A 27,441-nucleotide genomic window follows, 5' to 3' on the forward strand; every position below is an offset into this window, starting at 1 on the left:
TTAGTTAATTAGTCTTGGCCCACCACTGTGCTACAGCTCTGTAAATCTCTATTTGGGGAACAAGCTACTTTAAAGATTGTCTTTTAGATTAAATGAAGACTTAATTATAATTGAAGATCATTCTTTTTTTTTTTTAATTTTTAACATGAGCACATGGAATAGTTTTTTAAAGCATCATGAAATTTTTGAATTTTGAGGCGCTTTTTGTACTTATTGGCCCAATTTCAAAATAAATTTGAAATAAACTTTTCTTAATTGGCTGGGATACAGTTATTGAATTCCGTCTACTTAAAGTCAATTACTGGAATTGACTGTTGGAATACATTAGAGATGTTATAACTTGCAGTTATGGCTTATTGTGATGTTGAAATTAAAATTTACAGTCTGCTTTTTCTAATTCCTAGTAAGATTAGTTTTCTTTAAGTTTCCAGCAGTGTTTTTTTAACCATTTATAAAGTAGCCAGTTTTTATTGGCTCTGTTTATAGACCTGCGCTGTAAAGTATAACAGTTCTGAGGCTCTTATCTTCTCAGATCAACGAGAAACCTCATTTTTTTCCCCATCACGCTTGTCCCGTCTGTTGCAATATTTTAAGACATGTTAGGAGAGGGAGAGGTTGAGAAGGAATTGTTATTAGATCTTAAAGATAGTAGAGGTAGAACTCAGACTATCCTGCCAAGACTTGAAGACTCAGATTTTGACCTAGGTGTTCTTGGACCACCATTCCTGCCCTCACCACCATTTCATCATTTCATTTCCCCATTTCTGGAGATTGATGCAATCGAAATTGGTGGAAGGTAAATGTAACTAAATTGTTTCCACAGCATGAGAAGATAGGGCTTATGTGGTAGTTGAAATGGTAGGAGGAAGCAAAAGGGGACATGAAGGGAATTTGGTATTATAAAGTGTTGCAGCTGGATTGTATTATGGCTCTGTCTTCCCACCCGGTTAACAAAGGCCACTCAGTTGCATAACTCCAGGAGGCAGCATTCACACAGAATTTAACGTGAGTGGTGCAAACTCTGTGGCCCTGAGCCAGACTGAATGCTCCAGCAGTCTTGTGATGATGAGGTTTTGGCAGAACCACTTTCCCATACTGGTTTTGACATTTCACTTACCTTGTTGCTGAATCTGGAAGCTCAGTGTCCTCCCTTGTTGTCTCTGAGGCAGCCTAAGAGATCGCTTATGTAGTACTTACTTTGTGCCAGATTCTGGTGTATTTTGCATGTATTAACTAATTTATTTCTTCCAATGACTTATGTACTATTAATATCTTCATTTTACAAGCAGTTCCATTTATAGGAAATTGTAACACAGAGTTTAAAAGTATCTTGCTCAGGGGCGCCTGGGTGGCACAGCGGTTAAGCGTCTGCCTTCGGCTCAGGACGTGATCCCGGCGTTATGGGATCGAGCCCCACATCAGGCTCTTCCGCTATGAGCCTGCTTCTTCCTCTCCCACTCCCCCTGCTTGTGTTCCCTCTCTCGCTGGCTGTCTCTATCTCTGTCAAATAAATAAATAAAATCTTTAAAAAAAAAAAAAGTATCTTGCTCAAACTCCGGCGGCTATTAAATGGCAAAGCTAGGAAGTAAACCCAGGCAGTATGGCTCCAGAGTGTCTGCTTTTCCCACCATGCTGTGCTACATTTGGGATTCCTTCTTTTTGTTGTTCCTCATTTCCCTAAATCAGTCAGTCATGTCGTTATTTAGTCGCTTAAACGTTGATTGAGCATCTGCTTTGTGCCAGGAACTTTCTAGGACTGAAGACAAAGGCCTTGCCCTCATGGAACCTATATTTAGTTGGGGGAGAGAGGCAAGAAATAATTAGACATGTGAATTGGGTAATTTCAAATAACGAAAAATGTCTAGATAGAATATAGAACAATGCCTCAGTTTGAGTTGAGGGGATCTTCTCTGAGGAGGTGGTGGTACTTCTATTGCGACTTAAGTGATGAGAAAGTGGCAGCTATGTGAAGATAAGAAAAGCGAGGATTCCAAGCTATGATATGGGAACAAGCTTGGTGTTTTCTAGGGACAGAAAAGAAAAATCATATGACTTGTAGCTTAGTAAGTAGACAGATTGATGGGCAGTGAGATCTCAGAGGACTTCAGGACCACCTGTGTTCCCAGGGGGTGAGAGGGAAAGATGTTTTGGTTGTTCACATGCAGTTTGGGCAGGGAGCAGTATGCCCCTGTTGCAGGCAGTAAGAAAGTGCGGTGGATTTTTAAGTAACGACTCTAGATATTGTTAAAGTACATCATAAAGCATTATTCCTTATGGCCCATTAGAAACATGTGTGGGAAATTACTCATTAATGATATGATTTGATTTACGTTTTTAAAGGACCATTCTGAATGTTCTGTAGTGGGGATACAAGTGGAAGGACAGAGTCCAATTAGGCTGTCACAGTGGTTCAGTGAGAGCTGGCAGTGCTTATGAAAAGTTGTGGCAGTGAATACAGAGAGAATAAATTGCCCCCTAAATATGTATTTATATTGATTCCTTTCCTTGATGTCAGTTTTCCAGACGGTAGCACTTCTATTGTAGGGCAAAGGAGTAAATGTCATCGCCGAGTTTATTATGAGACAATTGATAGCCCAGGTGGAAATTTTCCTGAGATCCAGGTTTTATTACTCTTTCGATTCATTCAAACAACAAATTCCCTAGGGTACAGTCCTCTTGCCAAGATGGGCGTTTATGTGCCGGATTAGGGATTAGCCTTCTCCATCACTGGCACTCCTCTCAGCCTTAATGCAGAGGCCAGCCCTCTGGTCCTGCCTTCTGTCTTCATGATGAATTCTCAGGGGCCCTGAAGCCTTCCCAAGGCTTCTTTGCTTCTGTTAGGGCCTCCCCACCGATAGAGCTCGGTGACTTTAAACCTCAGAGAGAAGGGCTCGTAGCAACCTGTGGCCGCAGTTTGTTGAGCAGCATGCAAGCACCTGCCGTGGTTCAGCTGAACACCCTCTTCACCTAGGACTCTCTTAATTTGACTTGACTTAAAAGACAAATGAGTTTGAAGATACAGGTCACCTATTTAATGCACCTGTGTTTGGCAGCCTACCAAGTAATTCATTTTTTGTTTGTTTTGCTTTACAAAGATGTTTCCATATTACATATGAAGAAATTAATTCAAATAGTTTTATACTAGATTATACTTTCTGTTAATGTATTTTGAAAGCCTCTTGTCAAAACACAACATATATTACAAGGCCAATTGTACTACTGATTTGAATAATACCGTTGATACTGCAAAATTTTCTGAAGCTGTGATTTCCAACTATTTGCTTTTCTCCTCACAGAAAAGCTTGAAGTCTGTGTTTTATGTGCTGACGCTTATTTGGGGTGCTGTAAATCTGTTCTATTTGACATCACAGATGTTAAAAGACTAGGAAGTGGATAGAATGTGCATGTGGAGGCCGCCCCTTTCCTATAGTTTGAGGGTCCCAGCCAGTAATGCCACATTGCCAAACTGAAGCTAAACAGCAGTCCCTGCAGTCCCTTGAATGGCCTCCATGTCTCCTGGGTAGCTTTTAGACACACTTATTATTTGTGACATTAGAATGTTAAAATTTATTTTGCCTTGAGTTCTTAACTCATAAAACTTAAGTGGAAGAACAGATACATTGTTTAAAATTGCCACCTTTTTTTGAAGTTTTTTTCCATATGAAGAATGAAGAATGGAAAACTTTATTTCTTAAACTTCTTAGGGAGATATTCGATTTTAAAAAATGTTTTTTCCTGAATTTCAAAAAATTTCCAAGACCAACATAAAAGCTTAATTCAGCAATGAGAGAGATAAGTTGGTGGCCACCAGGATCTTCAGGGATTCTATTTTTAATACCTTTATTAAAAAAATAGATTCACTTTCTATAAGGCAGTCCTTCAATTGTGTGATTCTTAATTTTGAGGCCCTCCTAAATGAATAAGCTAAGTTTAAAAAACAGAAACCAACTTATCAGTCATATTGTTAATAGCTCTGGCAAGAAGGATGTAAGTTATCTTCCCTTCTCCAATTCTTTGAATAAACTAAGTGACCATTAGTTTTAATTTTCTCCTACTTAGTTGTTTTGTTTTAGATTTAGAACTAAGTTAATGTGAAAGTTCTTGAAATTAATGTATATTTACTTATAGTTTAAAAGACGAACAGCTAAAGACCATCATGCTTCTTTTAGCTTCTTTTACTTGTTGGTATTGCTTTCATGACTGATAAATAATTTTTATGACTTAATTATAATAATAGCATAGTTATATTCAAAGTATTGCTTGGTAACAAGTCAGTATGTTGATTCATCAATATGTAGAAAGGTAATAATGCATCCTAACTCCAATTTTATTTTAGTTATTGACTAGGGGATAGAAGAGATACTGATACCACAAAATTCAGTGTGAAAGATGATTGTTTATACACAATCTCAGGACTGATTTTCTTTTAGTTCCTTCTATTTGTTTCTTTCTTGTTAATAACATTGACTTACAAAAGCTAGATTATTCTTGGTTGGAATGTCTTTAGTATTATTGAGGAAATGCCTATTTTATATAAGAACATAACAGTTTTATAAGAAGATTGAAAGCTACTATTAATACATATCTTTATTATGTCTTTATCCCTTTTAAACATAGTTGTATCAGACTGGGTCCAGTCAGGAGATAGAAACCACACAGAGGGTTAAACAGGATAAGTTTCATATGAAGATTTATTAAACTCTGGTAAAAGAGTAACTATAAGAAAACTGCATATGGTACTCTAGGGCGAAGGGTGGAAAGTCACACTTACATGGATCCTCTAGCCAGGGCTGGATTTAGAACTTTTTGGAGAAGATATAGTTCAATCCACTGGATTAGTGGAGAAATTCACTCTTTTGCCCAGACTGGAGCTGGTCTGCAGTCACTGGGCAGTCAGGACAACTGGAGCGCAGGCCACTAGGAACAAGTGGCCTGGGCATGCAGAGGGAGTGGCAGCTGAAAGGGAAGCGGCAGGGAAGCCAGTCACGTGGGTGTCCAGAGGAAATCAGGGGCTGATACGGTCTAGGGGTCTTCAGTGTGCCTATGCAAACAGAAGCCTCTTTCTCCTTGCAGTGTCCTTTTAGCCCTCTACTGAGAAAGTTTAATGTGGTTGTAAGAATGGAAATGCTTTGGGGTGCCTGGGTGGCTCAGTCAGTTAAGCATTTGACTCTTGGTTTTGGTTCAGGCCATGATCTCAGGGTCATGAAATTGAGCCTGCGTTGGGCTCCATGCTAGGCGTGGAGCCCGCTTAAGATTCTTTCTCTCCCTCTGCCCCTTCTCCCCTCCTGCTCACACGTGTGGGCACCTGCACGTGCACTCGCCCTCTCTCTCAAAAAAAAAAAAAGAAGAAGAAGAAGAAGAAAGAAAAGAAACGCTTCAATTGTGTCTGTTATGGCAGGGCATATATTAAAGGGTCAATTTGAAGCTGAGAGTTATTAAATGATACTAGGCACATTAATGTTCCTTTTTCCAGTTTATTTTTTTGCCACATAGGTATGTAACAACTTTTGACTAATTGCCTTTCTGTACTTTTTATTGTTTGTGTTTGCTTTCCTTCCATCAGCCCTACTGACATTTTGGGTCAGATAAATCTTGGTTGTGGGGAGCTGTCCTGTGCATTGTGGTATTTTGGCAGCATCCCTGGCCTCTATGTACTAGATACTAGTATCACACATAAACAGTTGTGACAGCCAAAAATGTCTCCAGACCCACTGGTGAGCAAAAATCTCTCCTGGTTAAGAACCATTGTTTTAAAAAACACTCTGTTAAAAACAGTCTAGATCTCTCTTGTAATAAAGGCTTGCTTGTGGTTTTTAGCAAATGCTATTTTAATAAAAGATAATTATAAAGTTTTGTTTTTGGATCAGGTATTCGAAACTAATTGAACATCTTTATTTCATCTTTAGTGTGAATTAGTCAGTTTTCAGTTGATTTGTTTCTAGTCACCTAGCTATTTAGTTGCATACCTAGGATTGGAACCCAAAATGTTTTCCAAAAAAGGTTACATATGTAGTATTCTTTTGTTCATTCTTTGATTTAAGAGCGTATGTTACACATGCACTTTGGTAGTGCTAAAGATTTGATGATGAAGCAGTGAGTAAAATTTCAGGTATCATGAAGAATCATTTTATTTAGCTATCACTTTCTTGCTTGATACTTGATGATAGATACTTTTTAAAAAGCATTCAAAGAATAATTGATTCATATATGAAAGGACTGTGGTTAAAGGGCTACTCTTAGCATTTAGATGCAGTTTTGTGGTTGCAACTGTTTAAACGGTTGTGGGCTTTGAATCCGAAGACTGAGAGTCTGGTCTTAGTTCTCCATGAAACTCATAACAACCTGTGCCTTCATTGTCATCTGTGAAACTGCATGAGACTAATTGGATTCTGAGTTACCTATCCTACCAGTTCTGATTACAGTATGAACTCCCAGACTAAAGTTGAGAATGAGAATAGAGAAGGCCTAGAGACTGTCAGTCTTCTAGGACAGGGATGGAAGAAAAAACAACTAAACTTTATTCATTTATATAATTATAATGACCTAAACAGTATCAGCACATTGGCAGTAATTTGGATTGAGATGTGTCTGGTAGTAGAGAGTGCTTTAATACCAAGCTGATCTGAAATTCTGGTGCTATTCATGTGCTTTACAGAGATTTGATTCTGAGATAAATTTCTGAGTATAAAGAATAATTTTAAGGTAGGATTCTAGGTAAGTCAAAAAGGAGTTATTTAAAAAACAACAGAATGGGAAAAAATATTTGCATGGATTTATCAGTAAGGAGCTTGTAGCCAGAATACATTAAAAAAAAGATCTTACAACTAAACTGTAAAAAAAACTAACACCCCACAAAGGATTTGATAGACATTTGTCCAAAATAAACATAAATGGCCAATAAACAAATGAAAAAAAATCAGCATAATTACTTATTAGAGAAATGCAAGTCAAAACCATAAGGGGAGGGGCACATATGTTGTTCATTCAGTTGGGCATCCAACTACTTTTGATTTTGGCTCAGGTCATGATCTCAGGGTCTTGAGTCGAGCTTCACCTGGGGCTCCACGCTCAGCCCAGAGTCTGCTGGAAATTCTCTGCTCCTCCCTCTACTCTCATGTGCTTGCTCGCTCTCTCTCAAATAAATACATCTTTCTAAAAAAAACATAAGGAGGTAACATTTCAGACCCTCTAGTGTGACTCTAATAAAAGGGTGGAGAGACACTTGGGTGGCACAGTCGGTGAAGCCGCCAACTGTTGATTTCAGCTCACGTCTTGATCTTGGGGTCCTGGGATCAAGCCCCACGTTGGTCTCTGCGCTTGGTGGGGAGTCTGCCTGAGGATTCTCTCCCTCTCTCTCTGTCCCTCCCTGCCACCCCCCACCCACTCATGCACGCTCTCTCTCTTAAATAAGTAAATCTTTTTTTTTTTTTAAGATTTTATTTATTTATTCGACAGAGAGAGAGACAGCCAGTGAGAGAGGGAACACAAGCAGGGGGAGTGGGAGAGGAAGAAGCAGGCTCCCAGAGGAGGAGCCTGATGTGGGGCTCGATCCCATAACGGCCAGATCACGCCCTGAGCCAAAGGCAGACGCCCAACCACTGTGCCACCCAGGCGCCCCTTAAATAAGTAAATCTTTAAAAAAAAAAAAGAAGAAGAAGATGGGCAATAACAAGCATAGACATGGATGTGTACAAATTGGAACCCTCATACATTGCTGGTGGGAATGTAAAGTGATGCAGCCTCTTTGGAAAACAGTTTGGCAGTTTCTGAAAACATAGTTACCATATGGCAGTTAAACAGTTATCATATAAATCAGTATTTCCACTCGTAGGTTTACACCCAAGAAAATTGAAGATACGCATCTAACACAAACGTTTATATGTGAATGTTTATAGTAGCATTATTCATAATGGCCAAAAAGTAGAAACAACCCAAATTTCCATGAACTAATGAATGGGTAAACAAAACAAAACAAAAAATGTATCTCCTACAATGAAATATTATTTGGCCATAAAAATGAATGAAATCTGAGACATGCTAAAACTTGAATGGACCTTAAAAACAAGCTAAGGAAAAAAAAATAGATACGAAAGTCATATACTGTATTATTCCATTTATATGAAATGTCTGGAATAAAGATCGGTGATTTCTAGGGGGATAGGAGGTAAGGGGAAAAGGGGGGTAATTATTAATGGGTGTGGGTTTCTTTTTAGGAGGATGAAAATGTTCTGAAATTAGATACTGCCAGTGGTTGTTCAGCTCTGAATATACTAAAAAACACTGAGTTGTACACTTCAAGAGGGTGAATTTAAAAATAAATAAATAAATAAAAGGGTGACTTTTATAGTATGTGAATTGTATCTCGGTAAAGTGGTTTTTCTTAAATTGAACTTGAAAAACTTAAAAAGGAGTTATTGAATCACTGAGATTAAGCTACAATTGACAGTTATTGCTTAAGTGTCAGTTCCACATTTCCTTCAAACCCTTTCCTGTAATTTTGTCTTTTTTGCTGTTTAATGTTTATTGTGTTTGGTGTTTTGATTTTGTTTCTTTAAGTTCTGGTTAAAACTTAAATCACTTGAAGCTGTCCTTTTATAGTTTAGACAGTAGGAATAGGATAGAGAATCTAGACATTCATCCCTATCTGATGTTTTTTGCCTTGATGACACAAGTAGTCATCTTTTTAGGGTTTCTCTTATGAGATGAAATGTCTATCTGGGAAGAGGAAGCAATAATGTAGAAAAATTTATTTTATATTTTGTTTTATGTGTAGTGACGGAAAGATAAGTTTAAGAAAAAAATATGTAAATGAAGCTTTTTCAGAAACTTCTAAGAGGATGTTTAACAATTTTCCTTTCTTCATGTGAGGTTTTAAGTTATAATGTTCATTTTTAATAACATAATTTATCATTATAGACAGATTTGACCAGTTTTGGGCCATCAACCGGAAACTAATGGAATACCCTGCAGAAGAAAATGGATTTCGTTATATCCCTTTTAGAATATATCAGGTAAGAAGTAACATTTTTTAACAATACCAACTTGTGAATGCCTCAGGCATCTTACTTCTTGAAGTAGTGGAGTTCAAAACTCTTTAAATTTGCATAGTAACTGAAGGGTATTTGTTAGGGCTTTCCAGAGCTCTGTCTTTTGGTGACAATCAAGTCAGAGACTCCTGAAATATTTGACTCATATATAGTTGATCCTCACTACTTGCGGATTCTGTATTTGCACATTTGCTTGCTTTCTAAAATTTATTTGTAAGCCAAAGTCAGTACTCAGCAGCGCTCTCATGGACATGTGCAAAGCTACAGAAAATTTGATTCACTCAACATGCACATTTTCAGCAGTGCAGTACCATTTTGTTTCTGTTCTCCTACTATAAACAAGTTTCTTTTCCCTGTCTGATTAGTGCTACGCTTTTCACATTTTTGTGCTTTTTATTGATGATTTTGTTGTTTAAAATGGCTCCCAAGAGTAGTGCTGAAGTGCCATCTTTAAAAAGAAATGCACATATGGGGCACCTGGGTGACTCTGTCGGTTGAACGTCTGACTCTCGATCAGCTCAGGTCATGATCTCAGGGTTGTAAGATCGAGCCTGCTTGAGATTCTCTCTCTCTCCCTCCCCTGCCATGTGCACATGCTCTCTCTCTCTCTCTCTCTCAAAATAAAGAAAAAGAAACACCCATAAAACGAGATTATGTATTGGTCAGTTGAAGAACATTTTGTGAGCAGAGACGCAGTAAACCAACCCTGTATTTCCCCCAGGAACAGTGGCTCAGTATTTGCTAATTCAGTGTTTGCAGTGACTTTGTAAAATGTAGCTACGACAAATGAGAATTGATGTATTTGTTTTAAACGGTGAGTCTTTAGTGTTGTACAACAAAATAGATAAGTAGAGCTCTCCTTATAGCACACTCTCATGGGGTAAAGAAACTCTTGTTTCTGTAGAGTACTTTAAAACTCCTAGGTGCTTTGCATATTGCAAATACTTTGTAAATATTTGTTGAGTGAATGGTATTCCAGAAAGTAAGTTACCTACTATCTCGAAAAAGCAGTTGAGAATAGAAATTGGAAACATAATATCACAGACATGGGCTCTAATCCAGCCGAACTTCCATTCAAATTCAGAGAGGTTGTGTCGTAAATTCCCCTTGTAGCCCCATTTTCAGTATCCCACAGTCTTTACTCATAGTTACTCTGTAGTAATTTTTAAAATCTTTTATGGAGGCATCAATCATATAATTGTATTAAAGAGGAAAACAGATTGTCTAATTGAAAGCAAGTAAACAAAAATCCCAGTATAGTCAAAGAATGAAAAGTGTTTCTGATTTAAATAAGGTTTCTTTTCATTGATTTCATTAACATAAAGGTAGATAGACTATTTTTAGATCATGGATTCATAATATGTACAGTAGAAATAAAATGAAAAAAATTACTGTTGGAATAAGACCAGATGATCTAGTTAGCCACACTTCTCTGCTTCCTTTTTTTAATTCCACAAGTCTTTGTTAACCACAGATACTATACAGTGGGTTTGGAAATACCACAGCTTATTCATTTATACATAATCTTGTATTATGAAGAATCTGAGGCAATTTACACAAATACATAATCAGAAAACAAAAGAATTTAAAGTCAAAGCCATATATCATGAAAAATCTGAGGTAATTTACAAGAACTTATAAAATAGAAAAGAATTTAAAATCAAAACCACTGAAAATTAAAAATGGAAACTCAGCATGAAATTACATAAGCTATGAGTGAGTCAGTCAGTCATTAAAATTGACCTGCGGATTTGACCCCAAGTGTTCTTGTAGTCAGAGCAAGGGAAAAGAAATGTGATAACATTTTTTTTTTCATTATACATCAGGAGGAAACCTACTAGGTTATTAGGGAAAGCTAAACTTTTTTGGGCATTGCATAGGAAAGAAATTTTTCATATGGCTTCATTTATAAGGAGTATGGCAATATTTTTTATAACTTACCTATAGTAAAAATATAGTTTTCATAAAGCTGCTTCCTAAAGTGTTATTCAGCAGTAGCTAAAGACAATGAATTATAAACCATGGATCATTCACAGTATAATAAAGAATTGGACGAAGTAATGGGAAGGCCAGGACTGAAAAGACTTTTAGGTTATTGTATGGAAGAGAAAGTAATTGACGGAGCAAAGCATTTGGGGATCGGGATTAACAGTAAGGTTAACCTAGCAGATGAGAGGTTTACAGAGAACTGTTAAGGAATAGGAGGGGAAAAATTGTTGCTACTCACGTGGGAAAGCATCAGTCTTTTCTGTGTAGTGAGGAATAAAGCTATCTGCGGAAAAGAGAGGTGGTGCATCAGTTTTGGAAACTGTTCTGTTTGACAGTGGGCAAATAGAATGGATCCTGTAGAGTTGCATAAAATGATGTGAGAAAGAAAGATGGCAGGAAACCTAGTTGTATGAGAGAAGAAATATCTCACATTAGCTGCCTCTGTACTGACCACCTAGGCATTATGTAAGAGAAACCTTTAGAGAGCTAGATTCACTAGTGATACGCTTTTTAGTTATTCCACAGGAAAAAGCCAACATGGAGCCAGATTTTATGGACTAAGTTAATACTTACAGTGAGTAGGATTCTTCATGTAGTTTATAAATCCCATAGAGAGTCTACTTCTTCACCATCATTGACGTGGATATTGGTGCTTAAAGTACCTATGAAAAACAATAACAGTTTATCATAGAATTTCAGAGTAGTCCTTAAGTTTTCTGAGTGGATTTCAAAAATAAAAAAGTTTGTTTGTTTGTTTTAAAGTAAACTGTATGCCCAGTGTGGGGCTTGAACTCAAAACCTTGAGGTCAAGAGTTGCATGCCCTACTGACTGAACCAGTCAGAAATGGTTTTTAACAGCAGCCCAGTAAGGGCCAAGCTTGGAAGGGGAGGTTGGGTGGGGACAAGTGGGATTGGCTTAGGTGGCTTGACCCCTCTCTTCCTGGGGTTGACAGTTTGAATGTCATCTCTCATCTAGGCAGATGCAGGTGCTTTGCCCAAGTTAGATAGTTCTTGATCTAGCCTGCATTCTGGATGCAGTAATACCCTCGAAATGCTAGTGATATCTTTGAAGACAAGGCTGGATTAAAAAAAAAAAAAACTAATGTAGTAGGATTTAGCAGTCTTTCATATACTGTGAGTGCTTCCTAATTACTTAATTTGAAGTATTAAATTGATAGGGTATTAAAAGCACCAAAGATTAAAAAAAAAAAAGAAGAAGAAGCACCAAAGATCATATAATGTTAAAAATAGACTTTATAGTTAAATAATCCCAAACTGAAAAAGCTAGCAGTTTTCCTTGGATTTAAATGTATGGTGACTTTAACAAGGATAGTGCTACAGTAGTAGTTAAGAAAACAAAACACTTTTAAAATTAACCAAAGGGCACTTGGGTGACTCAATTGGTTTAAGCGTCTGACTCTTGATTTCGGCTCCTGGGATCCAGCCGTGTGTTGGAGTCCATGCTCAGCAGGGAGTCTGCTGGAGATTTTCTCTCCCTCTGCCCTCCCCACGCACATGCATGTGTGTTCTCTCTCTCTGTCTCTCTCAAATAAATCTTGAAAAAAATAAAATTAACTAAAATGAAGGGAGAAGAGCAGGAGAAAGCGAAAAAGCTAGAAGTGTTGGAAGGATTGAAAAAGCAGTGTATGATAGTGTCAAGATCACAGTTATGCTTTATTCACTTAGTAGAAAATTGTTTTGACCTTTTTCTGCTTCTGTTTCTTAGTCTGACAGTTTGTGACTACATGTAAACCTCATTGAGCTCAGAAGATTGGAAAATGTTGGAGACATAAAGGCTAAAGCACTTGTCCTTGAAAAAAAAGTTGTGTTTCCTAGAAAGAACATTGAACTAGAAGGGAGGGCCTCCACGGCTCTGTGGGAGGTCTGACACTGACAAGCTGTGCATCCAAGGCAGGTTACGCAGCCTGGCTGGGCCCTTGTTTCCTCATCCATAAAACGAAAGGGGCATGACTGAGTGAATTTATACATCTAGTTAAAGTTTTTCTTCAAAGAAACCATATTACAGGTTTATATAATAATTCTATCAGTGCCACTATGATTTTTTAAAAAAAGTTTAAACTCCTGACTTCAGAGCAAATGTATTGTTTTTACAACAAACATAGTCCTTTCCTTTACAGTGCTTTGTGACTTTTAATCACTTCTAAAAATGAAGGTGTTTTATCTTTTTCACGAAGACAGGGTAATTGTTTTGTTCATGCTGTGTGCCAGGGTCTAGAAAAGTACCTGACATGTAGTAGGCATTTGTGAGTGTTGTTAATTCATCACATCATTCCATCAGTCATCAGTAGTTGATTTGGGGCTATTCTGTTGTACCATGAGCTCCAGAGTAACATACTATAATGCACTCCCAGATCCTAGCAAAGTAGCGTATTTGTGGAATTTAGTGAAATAAAACATAATACAAACTCTAAAGACATTCCCCAAAGAGGAGTTTCAAAACTATTTTGAGCAATATACCTCTTAGCACTTACTTGGATAGGTAGGTTCTGGCATGTATATTTACTATAGTTTCTGTACTGTGAATATGTTAAGCTCCTAGAGGGAAAGTATATTACACCATCATTACTTATTGTGTGGGGGTTATTATTGTTATAATCATGGTACAGATGGACAGGGTGGAGGTGTTCTTTTCATGTTTGTTATTATGTTCAGAGAAAAATGGTCAGATGTATTCATACCTCTCATTGTCGTATCACAACAGAGAAGGATTTAGAGAGAGAGAATGTGAGGGGGGAGGGAAAAGAAAGAGAGAATGTGTGTGTGAGAGAGAAAATGGTTTTATAAAGTTCTATAATTAGATTGAAAGTGGGAAGCTAGAGAATTCTTAAAATTTGCTTGACAAAACGTGGCTGCCAGGTGGGGACTGTGTTAGGAAAAAGCTTGCTGCGTGATCTTTACTGTGCCAAGAAGTTGGTAGTTTTTCCTCAAACAGGAGGACCCAACTTTCCTCTTAGCTTTATGCCTTTCCAACTAGGTTCTTACTTGAATTTGATTAAAATTTTAGGAGTAAGGTATATATGTGAATATAAAAATTTAGGAGTCTTAGTTTTTGCTCATTTCCTTACTTTTGCCATTCCTGGCTTTTTCCATTTTTCTGTTTTGTATTTTTGAATCTTCATTCATGCCTTGACTGAAGGAAGATGGGCTCAGCTTTCTGTTTTCCTAATTATATGGTCTAAAGGCTAATGCAGGTTTCTGTTGCTGACTCCTTTACAGCAGATTCGTTTGTATGGTTAGGATAGTCCCTTAAGTGTAACTTTTACTTATGCAGTATTTTGATGAATCCATACCTTTCATTTCTTTAACATACTAGATATAAATTTCTGTGCTATTTGAGATCTTAAATTAATAATAAATTTAAGCAGAACCTGAAAATCTAGGTCTATTAAGATAAATGAAAGACATCACTTTTACTAAAATATTTTTCTTTGTAGAATCATAATAAAATTCCTGTGTAGCAAGGGGTATTAAAAGGAAGGGGCACCGAGCATCCTTAAGTCAGGCCCACTTCATCTTTCGAAGCCTTAGAACCACCATATGAAGTAGGGCTCATTGTCTGATTTTTACATATGAGGAGCCTGAAGCTGAGGGATTTTAAGTTACTGGCTCAGGCGCACACAAATGAAATGTGAAAGAACCAGAAATCAGACCTAGGTGAGACTTACAAAGTATGATTAAGTTTACAGAATTTTCAGAATATAATTATATAGAGTGAAGTCCACCTCGACCAAATACATTGATAGAAACCTAGAAGACCTCTAGCTGGTAAGACTCTGTAAAGGCTGCCTTGTGTTCAGATTGTTGGAAAACTTCAGTTGTTTTTCATCTGTAGTTTGTATGGGCTCAAAATGACTATAATCTAGTGACAGACTTTTAGTGGTACAAGTAAAATAGGTACAAAAGTAGTCTAGAGATCCATTATAGACCAAAATGTGTCATTTCTGTCATTTACATAACAGTTTAGTTTGGTGTATGAGTTTCAGGTCTGTGTTCCTGAAATCCAGGTGCTTCATATTAGCTGGTATTCTAGAGATGAGGTTGACGGCAGAAAGTGTTTCAGAAATGTAACCTAAATGTTATTTAGAATAGCACATGTAAACAGATGGTGATTAATGAGAATCTCTGTTAAAAAGATTTGTAAAGTGACCGTGAAGTCCTCAGGCATTGGTATTGAGGTTGTAGAGTGAAAATTAGACGCATTTTGTTGTGTCTTTCAAGAAGCAATGGATTCATAAATGTTTAGCTACCAATATAGTTCCTGTAAGAAAAGTTTATTTTATTCATTCATTCATTCATTCAACAAGTTCACTGACTCATAGACATTTACATGCCATCCTCTGTGCTATGTATGGGGGATACAGATATTGATTAATATTATACATCACCCTTTATAAAGCTTGTAGTTCAAAGGTGGAAATGAGCTAATCAAGTAAGTTATAAACAAATGTAAAATCACCACTAAGAATGATTGGTGCTGTGAAGCAGAGGTATATAATACAACAAAAACCCAAACCCTCTAAGGAGAATTTGATGTTTGGGAACACAGAGAAGGCTTTGTTGATGAAGTGTTATGTCTCTTGAAGAGTTGACAGATGGGTAGAGTTAAGGAAGGCAAAGAGTGATGAGAAGAGCTTTGTAGGCAGAGGGGACATTGTAAGTCTTGAGCACAGAGTTGGGGGAAAGTAAGGTTGCAAATGTAAGGGTTAGACCATATTAAGGAGTTTTCTTTTTATCCTCTGAAGATTTTTAGTAATCCGAATATCCATTTGTGTTTATTCAATAAAGGTTACTTAATCACCTACTTTGTTCTGTATGTTATTCTAGAGGTTATAAATAAATTCAGAGAATCCTCTTAGGAACAACCTAACAGTGTTAGTTTTAGTTTTAAACAAAAACATGAAGCTGATAAATAGGACTTGTTTTCTGAGAAAGTTAACATGATTCTTAGTTGTTTTTGGAAGTTGTTCATCAGTTAAATGATGTCAGAGATTAACTTGGCACTTCCTAGGCTGAAGAAGGAGTCAAAATTTTAGATTGTTTGTTTTTAGAAATGCCGATTTATGAATTTTGAAACGTGAGAACAATAGAAATGTGTGGCAAATTATGGTGGTGTTTGTTAGGATTCCCTCCTCCTCCTCCAGGGTTGTGGCAGTTTGGGTGAGAAACTGCGATTCTGTTCTTTCACTGTGTTCCATTTTAGTTGATATCTTGCAATAACATGTAGTAGAAGAGGCCAGAGAAAAAGAGCAGGGACTTGGTGGTAAACTGAATATTATTGCTTTTAATTTTGTTTTTCAAAAAGAAACACTGAGTAATTTGTAATATATATTTAACTGTGTGGAAATATTTAATATCTTTAATAGGGTAGAATTTAAATATTCTCTGTTCCACAGCTGAATGTATGTTACTTAATTTTTTTGAATTTCCTTAACATTTTTTAAAAAATTTTTTGATTGTGGCAGAATACATATAACGTAAAATTTATTGTCTTAACTCTTTTTAAGTGTATAACACTACTTATAGTGTTAAACATGATCTCTAAAACACTTTCATGTCGTAGAACCGAAACTTCATACCCATTAAACAACAGCTCTGAATTTGATTACTCTAGGTGCCCCATATAAGTGAAATCATCAAGTACTTTTTGTGTGCGTGACTTGCTTATATCTTACAGTTCATCCATGTCATAGCATGCATATATACACCATATTTTGTTTATCCATTCATGAACACTAGGACTGCTTCCACCTCATGACTGTTGTGAATGAAATTGCTACAAACGTGGGTATGTTAGTCAGGGTTTTCCAGAGAAACAGAACCAATAGGATGGGGGGAGAGAGAGAGAAATTTATTTTAAAGAATGGGTTCACATGATTGGCAAAATTTGGTGAGCCCAACGTTGGATGGGATAGGGCAGCAAGCTAGAGACTTAGGGGAAAGTTACAGTTTGAGGCCAATGGCAAACTGCTGGCAGAATTCCTTCTTGCTCAAAGGAGGTGAGTCTATGTTTTAATAAGGCCTTTAGCTGATGACACTGACCCATACTGTGGTGGATACTCTGCTTTGCTCAGAGTCCACCAATTTAAATGTTAATCTCATCTAAAAAAACACCTCTACAGAAACATCCAGAGTAATGTTTGACCAAATACCTGGGCACTGTAGCCCAACTAAATTGACACAGAAAATTTACCATCACAGTAGGTGTGTGGGTATCTTTGAGACTCCGCTTTCTATTCTTTTGGGTATATACTCAGAAGTGGAATTGCTGGATCATATGGTTAATTCTGTTTTTAAATTTTTGAGGAGCTGCCATACTGTTTTCCATAGCAGCTGCACCATTTTACATTCCTACTAATAGTGCACAAGGGTTCCAATTTCTCTACATCATCACCAGCACTTACTATTTTGTTTTTTGGCTTTTGTTTGTTTTTGATAATATTATTTTTAGATGAAAGATAGCCAGTTATATATTTTTTTAATTAGTAGTATATTTTCTTGTTGTTAAGAAGGCCCCTCCCTGTACATCTGCAAGTTGTACATCCTTATCTGACCTAGCTTTTCTTGTAAGATAGATTTTTTAATATGTATATCTTTAATTCATCTAGAATTTATTTTTATGTACTGTCTGAAATATAGAAGTACATCTTTTTTCCCCTCCATCTGCTGGCTTTTTGTAATAAGATCATTATTAAATGAACCTAGGGTGTGGTAAACGTTTTCTTTAAAGAGCCAGATAGTAAATTTTTTTGACTTTGCAGGCCAGATGGTCTCTGTTGCACCTGTATAACTTGGTAGCTTAAAAGCAGTCACAGACAATTTACAGATGATGGACATGGCTGTGTTCCAGTATAACTGTATTTACAAAAACAGGTGAAGGGCACAATTTGATTTGCAGGCCATAGTGTATTGACTCCTGATACAAACTGTCCTTTTCCTACTGGATAAAAATGCCACCTCTGCTTTACATTAAAATATTTTGACTGCTGGGATTATTTTTGGATTCCCTGTTTTGTTCCGTTGGTATATTTGTTTATTCTTATTATTTTTATTTGATTTTATTTAGTCCTGTGATACCTGCTAGGGAAATTCACCCCTTACTTTTTTTTTTTAATTGTTTGTTTGTTTTGTCCTTAATTTTTTTCACATGACTTTTAAAATAATTTTGTCAACCCCCCATAGCCTCTTGTTCATTTGTAAGTGGAAATACATTAGATTTCTACTTTTAATTTTGGTAGAATTAACCTTCTTATGTTATTAAGTCTTCCCAGATAAGAAAATGATATATCTTTCTTATTATTCAGATTTTATGTTCTGTGTAGATTTTTTAATTTTCTTCAAATAAGCCCTGTACTTTTCTTTTTAATTTATTTTAGGTGTTTTGTAGGTGTTATCTTTCTTCATTTCATTTCCATTTCTACATATTGTTTTATGGCATCAGCCAAAAAAAGGAAAAACAAAAATACCTCTTCCCACTATTTTCTATCAACCATTTGTTTTTCTTGATTCATTGTATTGCTAGTACTATATTGCTAAGACACTATTTAACAGTAATGGTCCTAGCAGGCATTTCTATTTGGTTTCAGGTATTCTTTGATACGGTTTTAATATTTCACCGTTTAGGGGGGGCTGGGTGGCTCAGTTGATTAAGTGTCTGCCTTCAGCTCAAGTCATGATCCCATGGTCCCGGAATGAAGCCCTGCATTGGGCTCCTTGATCGCAGGGAGCCTGCTTCTCCCTCTCTTCCCCACTTGTGCTCTCTCCCGCTATCTCTGTCTCTCAAATAAATAAAATCTTCTAAAAAAATATTTCATGATTTAGAATGATACATAACCTTTATCAGATTAAATGAATTTCCTTTTAGATTTTTAAATTAGAAATGGATAGACTCAAAATGGATGAAAGACCTAAATGTGTGACAAAAATCCATCAAAATCCTTGAGGAGAACACAGGCAGCAACCTCTTTGACCTCGTCCGCAGCAACTTCTTGCTAGACACGTCTCCAAAAGCAAGGGAAACAAAGGCAAAAATGAACTGTTGGGACTTCATCAAGATAAAAAGCTTTTGCACAGCAAAGGAAACAGTCAACAAAATCAAAAGACATCCGACAGAGTGGAAGAAGATATTTGCAAATGATGTATCAGATAAAGGGCTAGTATCCAAAATCTATAAAGAACTTGTCAAACTCAACACCCAAAGAACAAATAATCCAATCAAGAAATGGGCAGAAGGCATGAACAGACATTTCTGCAAGGAAGACATCCAAATGGCCAACAGACACATGAAAAAGTGCTCAACATCATTCAGCATCAGGGAAGTACAAATCAAAACCACAATGAAATACCACCTCACACCGGTCAGAATGACTAAAATTAACAAGTCAGGAAACGACAGATGTTGGCGAGGATGCAGAGAAAGGGGAGCCCTCTTACACTGTTGGTGGTAATGCAGACTGGTGCAGCCACTCTGGAAAACAGTATGGAGGTTCCTCAAGAAGTTGAAAATAGAGGTGCCTTACGACCCAGCAGTTACACTAGTGGGTATTTACCCCAAAGATACGAATGTAGTGATCCAAAGGAGCACCTGCAACCCAGTGTTTATAGCAGCAATGTCCACCATAGCCAAACTATGGAAAGAGCCTCGGTGTCCATCAACAGATGAATGGATAATAGAAGATGTGATATATATACATACATACAATGGAATATTACGCAGCCATTAAAAATATGAAATCTTGTCATTTGCAATGACGTGGATGGAACTGAGGGTATTATGCTAAGCAAAATAAGTCAATCAGAGAAAGACAATTATCATATCTTACTGATATGCGGAATTTAAGAAACAAGGCAGAGGATCATAGGGAAAGAGAAAAAAATGAAAAGACAGAACTAGAGAGGGAGACAAACCATAAGAGACTCTTAATCTTAGGAAACAAACTGAGGGTTGCTGGAGGGGAGTGGGGTGAGGGGATGGGGTGGCTGGATGATGGACATTGGGGAGGATATGTGTTGTGGTGAGTGCTGTGTATTGTGTAAGACTGATGAATCACAGACCTGTGCTCCTGAAACAAGTAATACATTTTATTTTAATTAAAAATAAATAAATCTATTTATTTATTTTTTTAAAAGATTTTATTTATTTATTTGACAGAGAAAGAGACAGCCAGCGTGAGAGGGAACACAAGCAGGGGGAGTGGGAGAGGAAGAAGCAGGCTCATAGCGGAGGAGCCTGATGTGGGGCTCGATCCCAGAAGGCCGGGATCACGCCCTGAGCCGAAGGCGGATGCTTAACTGCTGTGCCACCCAGGCGCCCCTATTTATTTATTTTTTTAAAAAGAAATGGATGCTAAATTATTGAGTAGCTTAATAAAGCTACTGTTTTTCTCTTTTTGTCCTTTTTAATTTGGCACTTCTGTTTTCTTCATTCCTTTAATGCTGACCTTCCCTTTCCTAAAGCTCATAATCATATTATTGAAAGATCCTACCCATTTTTCCTCCCTGAGACACTCTTACTGCTTTTCCTCTCCATAAGATGAAACCTTTAGAATACTTTCCGTTCCCCGTACTCCTCCAGTCTCCCACTATACAGAGACCTTTATGCCACTTTTACCGCCGGTTTCTTAATGCGTAGCTTTTGCTAGAACAGTTTAGTATCTTCACTTTTAGGCTGTTACTAGATTTTCCATTGCAGGTTCTGTCTTCTCTTTCAAGGATACTTGTTTAACATTTATATTTCATATTCCAGATATTCTCTGGATATCCAAGGTATCAATTCCTGATAGGGCTTTTGGTAGAAATCTCTCCCTGGTCTTCTCTTTCTCTCCCTGCCTCAAGAGTAAAAAGGATCCAGTCTTATTCAGCTTTTCCTTAGCTTTTGAAGTCTCTATGCTTGCTGGTCCATAGTCTCTTGTCCACCCAGAGAGAACACTGCAGAGGTTTACAGCTCCTGCCATGGTGTCCTTGCCTGCTTGTTCACCCCAGCTGCTGCTTTTAGCTCAGGAGAGCTGCTGTGTTGGGTAGGAGACAGAACTGGGAGTAGGGAGAAAAGGGGAAAACATTAAACTTCCTCACTCCCAGAATACCCTTCATGTATAGTTGTTAATATATGTTATTTTTCATATAAAGAATTATATAACAGTATTCCTTGGGGGAAAGTATCTAATATTTAATTCATATCCTAGCTGTGGCAGTAGTGTGCTAAGATAAATATTGAAACATGTGTGCTTAAAAAATAGGATTTGTATGTTGTATGTAAAGAAAATATAGAATGGATGCTCAGTTCTTAAAAGTAACTTCTGATCCAAGTGAAGATAACAGTTATAAAACAATAAATAACTTGCACGTTGAGGTCATATCATTCATTCTCACAGCCATCACCACTGTCTATTTTCAGAACATTTGCAGGACCTCAAAAAGAGACCCTGTACCCATTAGCAGTGCTATTATGGACATATAATTTAATGTGTCCTTTTTTCACAGGACATAATACTTTCAAAGTTCACCCACCTTGTAGTATGTACCTGATCCCTTTTTATGACTGAATAACATTTCATTGTATGATATATCACATTTTGTTTATCTGTTCATCAGTTGGTGAACATTTGGGTAGTTTCCACTTTTGGACTCTAATGAATAATGCTCTCATGAACATTTGTGTACAGGTTTTTCAGTGGACTGGTTTTTCTGAGTATATACCTATCACTGGAGCAAGTGGTAACTCTGTTTAATCTTTTGAGGAACTGCCAAACTGTTTTCCAAATTGCCTGCACCATTTTACATTCCCGTCAACAATATATGAAGGTTTCAATGTCTTCATATCACTGCCAACAGTTGTTCATTTTTTTGATTGTGGCCATCTTAAGTAGATACAAAGAGGTATTTCACTTTGATTTTGATTTGCATTTCCCTAATAACTTAATGTCGTATTAAGCATCCTTTCGTGTGCTTACTGGCCATTTGTGTATCTTCTTAGGAGAAGGGTTTCTGTAAATCCTTCGCTCATTTTTAAATTAGGTTGTTTTTTCACTGTTGATTTATAAGAGTTCATTATACATTCTGGATGCTAGACCTTTACTAGATATATGCTTTACAAATATTTTCTTCCATTCTGTGGATTGTCTTTTTACTTTCTTGGCAGTGTCTTTGAAACACAAAAGATTTTAATTTTAATGAAATCCAGTTCATTTCTTCTTTGGTTTCTGATGCTTTTATGTTGTTGTGTCTAAGAAACCATTGCCTAATACAAGGTGATTTCCTGTAGAAATCTAGAAGATTTCTTCCTGTTTTCTTCTTAAGTGTTATAGTTTTAGTTCTTCCATTTAGATCTTTGATCCATTTTGAATTAATTTTGGTACATAATAGGGGATAAGGGGTCCAACTTCATTCTTTTGTACATGGATGTTCTGGTTCTTCCAGCAGGATTTGTTGAAAAGAATTCTCTTTCCCTCATTGAATTGTCTTGGCACTCTTGTTGAAAATGAATTGTCCACAAACGTGTGGTTTTTATATGTATACTCTTACTTCTGTTTCAGTGATTATCTGTCTAACCTATGCCGTTACCACACTGTCTTGAATTCTGTAGCTTTGTAGTAAGTTTTGAAATTGAGAAATAGGAGTCTATCTTTGTTCAGTTTTTCAAAATTATTTTGGCTGTCCTGGATCTTGTACATTTCCATATGAATTCTAGGATCAGCTCATCATTTTCTGCAAGAAAGGCGTATAGGACTTTGATAGGAATTATATTGAATACGTAGATCAATTTGTGGAGTATTGCTATGTTAACAAACAATATTAAGTCTCTCAATCCTTTAACACAGAATTTCTTTCTATTTATTTAGGTCTTCAGTTTGTTTCGACAGTGTTTTGTAATTTACAGTACACAAATCTCATACTTCTTTTATTAAATTTATTTATTCCTATGTATTTTTGATCTGATTGTTTTTTATCATTTTAGATTATTGTTAGTGTATATAAATAATATTGATTTTTTTTAAGATTTTATTTATTCATTTATTTGAGAGAGACAGAGAGGGAGAGAGAGTTCAAGTCGGGGAGAAGCAGAGGGAGAAGGATAAGCAGACTCCTTGCCTAGCAGCGGGGAGCCCAACAAAGATTCGATCCCACAACCATGAGATCATGCCCTGAGACAAAATCAAGAGTCGATGCTTAATTGACTGAGCCACCTGGGCGCCCCAATAATATTGATTTTTGCATATCAATTTTATGATACACATTTTTTGATTTTTGATTTTGTATCCTGAAGCCTCATTGAACTAGTTTATTACCTGTAATAGTTTTTTTCTGATTCCTTAGAATGTTCTTTGTTAGAAGATTGTAGATTATGCTAAGTGACATAAGTCAAGCAGAGAAAGACGATTATTATATGGTTTCACTCATATGTGGAACATAAGGACATTAGAGGAAGGAAGGGAAAACTGAAGGGGGAAATCAGGGAAACAAACCATGAGAGACTATGGACTCTGGGAAACAAACTGAGGGTTTCAGAGGGGACGGGGGTGGGGGGTTGGGGTAGCTGGGTGATGGGTATTAAGGAGGGCACGTGTTGTAATGAGCACTGGGTGTTTTACGCAACTAATGAGTCACTGAGCACTACATCAAAAACTAATTATGTTTCGTATGGTGGCTAACTTAACATAATAAAAAAAAAGATCATGTCACTACAAAAAGCAAAAGTTTTACTTCTTCCTTTCCAATTTGAAAGCTCTTTATTTATTTTTCTTGCCTAATTTCCCTGAGTGGAATTCCCAGTATGGTGTCGAAATAGAAATGGCAAAACTGGACATCCTTGTCTCACTCTTGATCTTGGGGAAGGCTTACAGTCTTTCACTTACAACCTTTAAGTTTCTCTTAGGTGCCCTTTAAAAGATTGAGTTTCCTACTTTTTCTGTTTTGTTGAGTATTTTTATCATTAAAGGGTTGGATTTTTTGTCAAATATTTTTTCTATATCTAGTTTCTTTGTTGAACAACCCTCATATTCCTGGGATAGATCCTGTTTGATCATGGTATATAATATATGTAACTGGATTTGGTTTGCTAGTTTTTGTTGAGAATTTTTTTGATAATTCTCTATTCATAAGGATTATCAGTCTCTAGTATTCTTATATTGTAATGTCTTTGATTTTGACATCAGGATGATACTGGCCTCATAGAATGAATTTGGAAGTGTTCAGTCTTTAAGGTTTTGGAAGAGATTGTGAAGGGTTGGTGTTAAATCTTTAAATAATTGGTGAAATTCACCCATGAAGACATATGGTCCTGGGTGTTTCTTTATGGGAAGATTTTAAAATTACTAATTCATTCTCTTACTTGTTATAGATCTGTTCAGATTTTTGACAGTTTTTGCCAGTGTTCTTGTAACTCTCATGGAGAAGATGATATTTGAGATCCTTATTCCACCATTATTGAGGAAATGACCACTTCATAATGAGATTTTTTTTTTTTTTTTTTTTTAGAGAGGGGGGCGGTGGGCGGCAAAGGGAGAGGGAGATGACACAGTCTCTGCGCTGAGCACGGATCCTGGAGCCCCATGTGAGGCTTGATCCCCTGAGATCATGACCTGAGCCAAAATCAAGAGTCGGACACTTAACCAACTGAGCCACCCAGGTGCCCCTTCATAATGATTCCTAACCATTAAATTTTAGAGAAATTTGGGGAAGAAAGTAAGGACTGAAGAGTTTTCTAACGTTTTTTTTTTTTTAAAGAGTTGTGCTCTTCCTAATTATTTCTAAATACAAAAATTTTAACCCAGTATATTGCTTGAGCATGAATATTGCTATAAATTATAGATTACTTTTTGAAAGTTGTACATTTTTTTTTATTTTGGAAATTTTTTCCCACATAGATCCTCTGATAAATAACTTTGAAAGAATTGAATCTAACATTGAGATGGAGAATTTTCAGTCAGGCAATTTTATTAAGTTTGTATCCCAGCTGTGTGATTTGGGGCATTCATCTCACATCTCTGGACCTCAGTTTTATTATCTGTAAAATAGGGATGATAATCTCAGTTGTTTTGAAGATTAAGTGTATTACTTTTAATACAGTATTGTGCTTGATACATAGTAAATAATTTGCATATTATTTGCTGTTGTTATAAGATGTTGATATAAGTCACTAGTTTTGCTATGAATTATTTATCAGCAACAGTGATGGCTTGCCATGCCTCCTGTGTTCTCTTATTTTTATGATTGGTGTGACATATCTGATAAATAGCTCATTCCATTTTTCAGTGTATTTCTGGTCTTAGCATGGTCTTTTCTGTGAGGCTTTTCCTGGCCCCCCAAATCTATTTCTCCTCACTACCAAATATTCATATAACCTCCTCTTTTTATTTTAGTTCCGTCTTTCTTTACCACTTTCATTCAAGGTCCTAGACTCAATACCTTGGAATCACTTTTGATCCATTTCTTAGAATTTTACATTGTAATGTACCAGAACCATTTGCATTTATCACCTTCTGGCGATTTTCACTAACTTCTAGAAGGTTCCTGTTACTTTGATTTTCATAAAACATAGCTGAACTCCAACCAAATAGTATCACATGTTGTTCCTCAAAACATGCTCGATGTTCTGTTTTCTTGCTCTGTTCACTCCTCCTGGGAATAGGCCTTATTCCCAGAATGCTTCTACACTCAATTCAATGTCATCTCCCCCAAGAAGTCTTTCTTGATTTCTCCATATGTGCTTTAACCCTTCATACCGTGTAGAAATTATTTTTTCTTTCTCTCAACTTTGTTTTAAAACATTTCCTTCTAAAAAATTTTTTTCCCTTCTACTTTTTATTATGACAAATGCAGTTATAGACTATTGGAGCTGAAGGAAGCCTTCGGAATCATCGAAGTCAAACCTCTAATTTTAGAAGTAAGACAACTTGCACAAAACTCTTACCCCCAAAATTCAAATGGATATTTGATGGCAGAGGTAGGAGTAGAACTTGAGTCTTGGATTTCCAACTTAGTTCTTTTTCTATACACAGTATTGTAATATAACATAGACATTTCTTAAGCCATTTTGCAGTAATTCACTGTGGATCCATTGAAGTCTGTGTAGTATCTCTGTATGCAGTAACCTATGAATTCTTGAAGGACAAGGAATTGTTTAATTTCTCACTGTACCTTTACATATGTTCTTCAGAGACTATTTCCTGCTTGAATGAATGGAGACCTAATGCTTTCCTTTAGTATTCATATTCTTCTTAATGTTAAAATGCAGATGATATTCTCTACTTAAACACACCTTTTAAAAGAAATTGGTGAGTTGAGACCTGTAGGGGGCAGCCCAACATAGCAAGTTTTGATTGCCCTTGCTAAATAAGCTATCTACTGCTCTGAGATCGTTTTAGACGTAAGTTGCTTCCTATGTGTATTTTTGAAAAATGAAAGCAACTATAAATTATAAGCTTATTTGGTGGATATATTTTAAAACAATTGTCATTTATAGGAATGGGAACTTTTTGATGCAGATGATTTGCTATTTTTAAAGCATTGGATGAGAGAGCAAATGTTACTTATTTGAGCTTTTTAAAATTTTGCTTTATTTATCAATTTCTTACACAGATAATCTAATGGCAAATGTCCCTAGAGAAATTAAAATATGCAAAATTGTTGTTATCCCAAGCTGCTAAAGTTGCTATTAAATAAAATTGGCATTTTCTGAGTATTAATTTGTTGCACCGAGCTAGGTCATTGTTTCATTTAATATCTTCAAGATTAAAAAATATTGCTGGTAATTAAACTGTAGACATATAACAATAATAGCTGACATTTATTGAGTACTATATGCCAGATACTATTTTAAATATTTATTTTAAATTCATTAAATCCTCACTACAGCCCTCTGGGGTATGTTCTGGTACTGTCCCTATTGTGTAGATGAGGTAATTGAAATAAAGATGGGTTATTGAAACTTGCCCAAGGTCACCCTCACCTTAGTAAGTGGAAGAGCTGGGATTTGAACTCGGGTAGCCCAGCTCCAAAGCCCAAACCTCTTAATCACTGTTCCCTTTGATAAATGTTACATTCATTTCTTTTATTTTCTTACTCTGTTCTAGTGTAACTTTCCATTTGAGACTGTTTTCCAGTTTTTACACACACCAGGCTTCTTATTACTCCACTCTTGGTTGTTTCCTGCCTTTAGTCCTTTTTTTCTTCTAATGGAGAAAATGCATGGACAGAAAGTAAAAACATAACATCCTTTAGTGTGAAGAGATTGAAACAGATAGCTAAAATTGTGTGGTCTTCTTTCTCTTTTATTTATAGAATGTTCTTTTTCTAATGACCAATTAGGCAATTTTTAGTGATCACATTAAAACCTGAACTCTCAAATTTAGGACTAGAATGAACTTCACTCCTCATGCTTAAGCATGTA

At 36.4% G+C, this 27,441-nt stretch overlaps 1 protein-coding gene across 2 annotated transcripts in view; it reads left to right on the plus strand.

Moving 5' to 3' along the window:
* The window catches only part of ATG5 (autophagy related 5), a 124,254-nt gene that overhangs the window by 60,720 nt on the left and 36,093 nt on the right, over positions 1-27,441 (plus strand). For both annotated transcript variants that reach the window (XM_026511715.4, XM_048225910.2), the window contains one exon: positions 8,917-9,011. In XM_026511715.4, coding sequence (XP_026367500.1) covers positions 8,917-9,011 — 95 coding nt within the window. The remainder of the gene's footprint in view (positions 1-8,916; positions 9,012-27,441) is intronic.

Source organism: Ursus arctos, unplaced genomic scaffold, assembly GCF_023065955.2.
Source record: "Ursus arctos isolate Adak ecotype North America unplaced genomic scaffold, UrsArc2.0 scaffold_13, whole genome shotgun sequence".
Taxonomy (NCBI): domain Eukaryota; kingdom Metazoa; phylum Chordata; class Mammalia; order Carnivora; family Ursidae; genus Ursus; species Ursus arctos.